This window comes from Protomyctophum bolini (assembly GCF_963924005.1).
Source record: "Protomyctophum bolini genome assembly, chromosome: 21".
Classification (NCBI taxonomy): Eukaryota; Metazoa; Chordata; class Actinopteri; order Myctophiformes; family Myctophidae; genus Protomyctophum; species Protomyctophum bolini.
Window position 1 is genome coordinate 155,001 of NC_137882.1, and position 7,500 is coordinate 162,500.

At 43.4% G+C, this 7,500-nt stretch overlaps 2 protein-coding genes across 3 annotated transcripts in view; both read right to left on the reverse strand.

Moving 5' to 3' along the window:
* The window catches only part of apodb (apolipoprotein Db), a 50,513-nt gene that overhangs the window by 20,834 nt on the left and 22,179 nt on the right, over nt 1–7,500 (reverse strand). The window lies entirely within an intron of this gene.
* Nucleotides 1–7,500, reverse strand: part of and1 (actinodin1) — a 21,500-nt gene that overhangs the window by 13,214 nt on the left and 786 nt on the right. For both annotated transcript variants that reach the window (XM_080794020.1, XM_080794019.1), the window contains exon 2: nt 4,208–4,347. In XM_080794020.1, the coding sequence (XP_080650146.1) occupies nt 4,208–4,268 (61 nt within the window). In that variant the 5' untranslated portion in view covers nt 4,269–4,347. The remainder of the gene's footprint in view (nt 1–4,207; nt 4,348–7,500) is intronic.

Sequence of the window (7,500 nt, forward strand, 5' to 3'; positions counted from 1 at the left end):
GTGTGTGTGTGTGTGTGCGTGCGTGTGTGTGTGATCTTTGATCTCCACTGGGAGAATCTGTTAATGATTGACAGGAGGGGGTGTTAAATGTATATATGAGAGAGAGAGAGAGAGAGAGAGAGAGAGAGAGAGAGAGAGAAAGAGACAGAGACAGAGACAGAGAGAGAGAGAGAGAGAGAGAGAGAGAGAGAGACAGAGAGAGAGAGGCCAATATCCTTTACTTCTAAATATACAGAAAAGATCTATTAAATTCTGGAGCCATATTAAAAAGAGTGACCCTGCCTGTTACCATTATAAAGCCCTTATAAACCCGGCCTGTTACCATTATAAAGCCCTTGCCCCCTCAGTCAGCTGGTTCTGAAACTAGCTGACCTCTCACCTTCTGACATCACAAACCCCAGACAGCCTCAGTGCAGCTACACTATCACTCAGAAGATTAGACCTAACCAAATTATAACTAAAGAAAAAGATAAATACATCACATATTGGAACGAACTCACACAATCACAACACAAACTAGAAACATATTTGGCTCTAAACAGACAGTATACTGTGGCAGACTACCTAACCACAGTAACTGATAAAAACCTAAGAAAGACTTTGACAATGTACAGACTGAGTGATCATAGTCTGGCAATAGAGAAGGGCAGACACAGACAGACCTGTCTCCAGCTATAGAGACAGAGTTACACTTCTTAACACAATGTAAAAACTACACACTGTGATGACGGAGCTATAGAGACAGAGTTACACTTCTTAACACAATGTAAAAACTACACACTGTGATGACGGAGCTATAGAGACAGAGTTACACTTCTTAACACAATGTAAAAACTACACACTGTGATGACGGAGCTATAGAGACAGAGTTACACTTCTTAACACAATGTAAAAACTACACACTGTGATGACGGAGCTATAGAGACAGAGTTACACTTCTTAACACAATGTAAAAACTACACACTGTGATGACGGAGCTATAGAGACAGAGTTACACTTCTTAACACAATGTAAAAACTACACAAATATTAGAGATGAGTTCTTCCCAAAATTTGAAACAAATTTCCCAGAATTCCGAAGTATGACAGAAAGGGAAAGATTACCAGTCCTTCTGGGGGAACAGAAAGAATGTGCAGTTTTGGCTGCAAAATATGAAAAGGGACAACCAGTAGTGGCATACACCGTACAGTATAACATGTTTTATTTTCTGCACCACCTGCTGTATTTTATTTTATTTTTTCATGTCATTGATATTATGTTGTTATGTTGTTGTTTGTAATATCTGTGATTGTGCTTTGGCAACACTTGTAAAACGTCATGCCAATAAAGCCTGTTGAATTGAATTGAATTGAATTGAGTTGAGAGAGAGAGAGAGAGAGAGAGAGAGAGAGAGAGAGAGAGAGATCAATATCCTTTACTTCTAAATGTACGGAAAAGATCTATTAAACTATGGAGTCATATTAAAGAGTTTAATAATGGTAAAGAGTTACATTATAAAACTCTTGCCTGCCAAGAGTTGAACATCCAAAGGAAAGGAGTTCTGAAACTAGCTGACCTCTCACCTTCTGACATCACAAACCCCAGCCAATCACAGTGCAGCTACACTATGACATCACAAACCCCAGCCAACCTCAGTGCAGCTACTATATGACATCACAAACCCCAGCCTACCACAGTGCAGCTACACGATGACATCACAAACCCCAGCCAACCACAGTGCAGCTACACTATGACATCACTCAGAAGATTAGACCTGACCAAATGTGACCAGATTTGACTGAGAGCCTGCCATCGTGCAAATTACATCTTTTCACCAGAGGAGAAAAACTTCTATTAACTCAAAATGAGTTAATAGCACAGGCAGACTCTTCACATACTACAGCATGTCTGAAATAAGTGTTAGTCCACAGCAGACATGTGAATATGAAATGCATGCTTATGTAGCTATAGGTGTAATGTAAGAGTCAACGGAAGGCATGCAAATATGAAATAAATGCTTAAACATGCAGCTAGGTGTAATGTTAGAGTCAACAGAAGGCATGTAAATATGAAATAAATGCTTAAACATGTAGCTAGGTGTAATGTTAGAGTCAACAGAAGACATGTAAATATGAAATAAATGCTTAAACATGTAGCTATAGGTGTAATGTTAGAGAACACAGAAGACATGTAAATATGAAATAAATGCTTAAACATGCAGCTAGGTGTAATGTTAGAGACCACAGAAGACATGTAAATATGAAATAAATGCTTAAACATGTAGCTACAGGATGTAATGTTAGAGACCACAGAAGTGAACCTTTTCAAGTCTGTTTTCTCAACTCGTTGTTTCTCTGCCAGACATTACTCTATAAGCCATATCTCCAAAACCAATATGTCAATTTGAAGCTATGATTCCCTGTTTTCACATGACATGAAAAAAAGCTGGAGTTGGAAATACATTGTTTTCAACATTGTCCCCATTCTCAATAGAAGTCCCATGAAGTGAACGGAGTTTGCTTAACGTTTTATAGAAGAATCCTCTTCTCATGTGGAGATGCTTTGGGTTTTCTGCGTCTGCAGTTTCTCTTGGTTATTCATTAAACACATACTTTAACCAGAGGGCTTAACCCATTCTGAACGGGAACCCATTTTGGTGTTAGCATCATGTCATGCTTTAGCTATTGAAAAATAGCAGATCTACAAGCTCATAGCGCGCCACCGAGTGGCGCGCTACGAGCTTGTAGGTCTGCTATTTTTGAAAAATCGAAGAACGACTGACATTTTTAGAATCTGATCTCAGGTCAGAATGGGTTAATAAATAGTAGAGAGACAACCTGTCACTCAGTGTGATTGACACTCCTCCACAAACCTCTGAGTGACGGAATGGGAATTATAGTCATTTAGAAACATCAAAGAAATGTCGGCCTGTTGATTTAGGTTCACCAAAGAAGACACGAGCGTTTAAAAAAGAAACACACATTTTAAAACAAGCACACACAAAACCCACATCATGTCTTTGCAACGCAACTCTGGGGGAAAAAGAACAAGACAAGAGTGGCAGTATTATTATGTGACCACATTTGACTGAGAGCCTGCCATCGCGCAAATTCCAGCTTTTCACCAGAGGAGATTTTCTTTTTTTCAAAATGAGTTAATATCACAGGCAGACTCTTCACATACTAGAGCATGTCTGAAATAAGTGTCTGAAATCGACATGCACGCGTGAAATAAATGCTTAAACATGTAGCTAGGTGTAATGTTAGAGACCACAGAAGACATGTAAATAATAAATAAATGCCTAAACATGTAGCTATAGGTGTAATGTTAGAGTCCACAGAAGACATGTAAATATGAAATAAATGCTTAAACAAGACATTACTCTATAAGCCATATCTCCAAAACTGGTGGGTCAAACTGAACAACCAATTATGACAATTTGATTTTGATTCCCTGCTTTCACATGACATGAAAAAACGAAGATTAAAATAAAAATCCAATGGCAGTCCCTCAGTCAAATGTGGTCACATAGTATTGGCCTGTAGCACTTGCCATAGCACCTGCACTACTACCCTTGACAACCCTACAGGCGTCTGCAATATATATGAAAGAATACTTTTAACTTTTAGTAAGTATAGGCTACATGTTGATGTCAATACTTTTGTGCTTTTACTCAAGTCAATTCCGTACTTTTACTTGTAACTAAGTACTTCTAAATATTATATATTCAAGTATTGAGAATGAGTGCCTCAGTGCATCCGCTGAATTTGGGAGGGACGGGGGAGGAGGGAGGGGGGGAGGGGGAGGAGGGGGGGGGGAGGAGGGGGGGGGGGAGGGGGAGGAGGGGGGGGGGAGGAGGGAGGGGGGGAGGGGGAGGAGGGGGGGAGGGTGTAGTGTATCCGCTGTATTGTTTTTAACAAGCTTGTAAAAGCAGAACGGTAGAACAGACACATCTGGAAACACCTGGAAACATCAGCATGGGGGGGGGGGGATGAAACATCTGGAAACAGCAGCTCTTTAACAGGAGAGGGGGGGGGAGGGGGGGATGCTGACAGGTACTAATCTTTTACAGGAGCAGCAAATGATGAAAGAAAAATATATGTGTGTTCAGACACATCTAGAGCTACACGCTGTGTGTGCGCGTGTGTGCGACTGTGCGTGTGTGTGTGTCTGTGTGTGTGTGTGTGTACGTGTGTGTGTGCGTGTGTGCGTGCGTGCGTGAACTCACCAGACAGCAGCACGAGGGTCACCAGTGAAGTGATGAAGACTCTGCAGGAGGAAGACATCATGTCTCCTCCTCTTCCTCTTCCTCCTCTTCCTCTCTAAGACTATCTCCTCGTCCTCCTCTCCTCTCTCTACGACCTGAAACTAAATAAAACACATTTTAAACATGTGAAAACAACAGAGCTGTATACAGTCATTAAGACATGTGAATCCCTAGACTCCTTCAAAACCGCTCTCAAAGAGCACCTATACGGACGGCTGCAATTAGAAACCAGAGACGACCAGGTGGCATGATGACTAACAACCAGACCAGAGACGACCAGGTGGCATGATGACTGACAACCAAACCAGAGACGACCAGGTGGCATGATGACTAACAACCAAACCAGAGACGACCAGGTGGCATGATGACTGACAACCAAACCAGAGACGACCAGGTGGCATGATGACTAACCACCAAACCAGAGACCACCAGGTGGCATGATGACTAACAACCAAACCAGAGACGACCAGGTGGCATGATGACTGACAACCAAACCAGAGACGACCAGGTGGCATGATGACTAACAACCAAACCAGAGACGACCAGGTGGCATGATGACTGACAACCAAACCAGAGACGACCAGGTGGCATGATGACTGACAACCAGACCAGAGACGACCAGGTGGCATGGTGACTAACAACCAAACCAGAGACGACCAGGTGGCATGGTGACTAACAACCAAACCAGAGACGACCAGGTGGCATGATGACTAACAACCAAACCAGAGACGACCAGGTGGCATGATGACTAACAACCAAACCAGAGACGACCAGGTGGCATGATGACTGACAACCAAACCAGAGACGACCAGGTGGCATGGTGACTAACAACCAAACCAGAGACGACCAGGTGGCATGATGACTAACAACCAGACCAGAATTACACACAATCGGGGCTCGACATTAATTGAGCGCACAGATCTACTGTACAAGACCTACAAGCTCGTAGCGCGCCAACCGAGTGGCGCGCTACGAGCTTGTAGGTCTGCTATTTTTGAAAAATCGTGAAAATATTTATTTCAGAAAACTGGAGGATCCTCGCCACACGTTCTCTACGGCGAGGAGCCCAGAATGACTCATCAAAACCTCCTTTAGGAAGCACACACCAATCAGGTGGTGTGATCAATTACCTCACAACCAATCAGGTGGCGTGATCAATTACCTCACACCAATCAGGTGGTGTGATCAATTACCTCACACCAATCAGGTGGTGTGATCAATTACCTCACAACCAATCAGGTGGCGTGATCAATTACCACCTGTCAGTTGATACGTTAGTGCTTCCCAAACATCAACTGTTCCCAAATTAAGGAAGTTTTCATCGTGTAAAAGTTGAGATATTTTTTGACTTAAAACACGTTTTCTGTCAGAACCTTCAAATGGATCGATATGCAACTAGAGTCTATCTGAGTCTTATAATGAATTACTGCAGGAGGAGGAGAGGAGGACATTTAGGTCACATTCACACCAGAGAGCTTTGCTGCGATTAAAACGAATCCTGCTGCGCATTTTCAGAAAGTGCACTTCGTTTGGCAGGTGTGAAGGCTCATTCGCATTCCACTCCGAGCAAAAACGGGGGTTTCGCTTCGCTTCCAATCGCACTTGATTATGATTCAGTGCAGGTGTGAATGTGGCGGGTGAGGAGCTGAACACAGTTGGAGACGGAGAAGGCATATTTTACGCAGCGCAAAGATGTCCCGTTAGTTACCGTGGATAGACGTGGTCGAATGAGGAGACTGAAGCCCTGATCGAAATGAGGACGAGTGCATTAATCAATTGCTTAAGAAAACACATAAAAACACTACAGTGTATTATAGCCTACAGAATATTCTGTCTGTCTGTGCGTGCCGTAAACATGGAGTGCTGTCACTGTGTGGGGACTAGTGGGGAGTAGGGACTTTCATCTCGATAAACTTGTAAATATTTTGCGCTGCTGTCTGTTATATCATCTGCAGTCTACCAAGCTGTAGATTCTATGTTGGTGTGTTGGTTATCTGCAGTCTATACCAAGCTGTAGATTCTATGTTGGTGTGTTGGTTATCTGCAGTCTACCAAGCAGTAGATTCTATGTTGTTGTACATATAAAGACAAGCCTCCCTCCTTCCTAATTATGGGACAACCCATCAGGGTGTACTGTACGCCCGTAATGAGACGTACCCATACCTGGGCCATAAGTTCAACATCGCTGGTGAGTGGGGGGAGCAAGTCGAGGAGCTCACCAGAGGGTTTCACCGTCGACTCGACCTGATCGACCTGTCCCCCCTCCCTTTGGTCATGAAGCTCCCCCCTCCCTACAGTCATGAAGCTCCAGGCTGTGAGAGAAGTGGCCCTGGCGAAGATACAACACCTATGTTCCAATGTACACATCCCACAACATGCACTGAGAGACATGACAAATAGAACTGTCCAGCTGGCCAGAAAATGGGTTGGCCTAAACTCACACTCCACACGAGACATACTCTTCCTTTCATATGGCGAAGGGGGGCTGGGTGGGGGTCCCAAATGGAGAGTGGACTTATGCAGCAACACGGCTGAGCCACCTACTGCACATGCTCAATAATGATGATGGCACCGTCAGAGAAATGGCCAGGGCATCACTCCTACTGGACCTGCGCAGGAGGAAGGTACCCCTGGCTGCTGCAGACCAGAATAACTTCCTGGGCTTTAGGAGGAAAGACTCTGGGAAACTGGACTCACAACTAAGCCAAGGGCTTCGGGGTCTGGTCTGATTGGCCAGATCTCAACGACCTTTGCCATCGGACAGGAGTCCAGCTAAAATGGGCAAGTTACTGCAGGGAAAGTTATCCTGTGTTGATTCAGCCGATCACTGTGTTTCACATTCCATGTATAAAAATGCTGCTATTGGGGAGGATGTTTTCAAATTCACCATCAAAGCAAGACTACAAGTATTAGAAGTGTCTATTTGTATGTCTCTAAATGTTTTGATGAATTGAACAATGTGGACCCTGTTGTAAACAAGTGTAATGCTTAATTGGGTCGTCCACTCACAGTTGACAGTCTCTGTATTGAGTTTGTGCTTAAAATGTACTGTAATTCTACAAACTGTTAATAAATATTTCAATCAATCAATCAAAAACCAACCAAGTACAATCTGTCAATCTGGTATCCCGACACCCACACTCCACTCTGTATAAACCATCATGATTCTGAACAACACCTAGAATCCATCGCACACATACAGCAACAAATGGATGTAGTGCATACAAAAACTTATATATTGCTCGCCACGACCG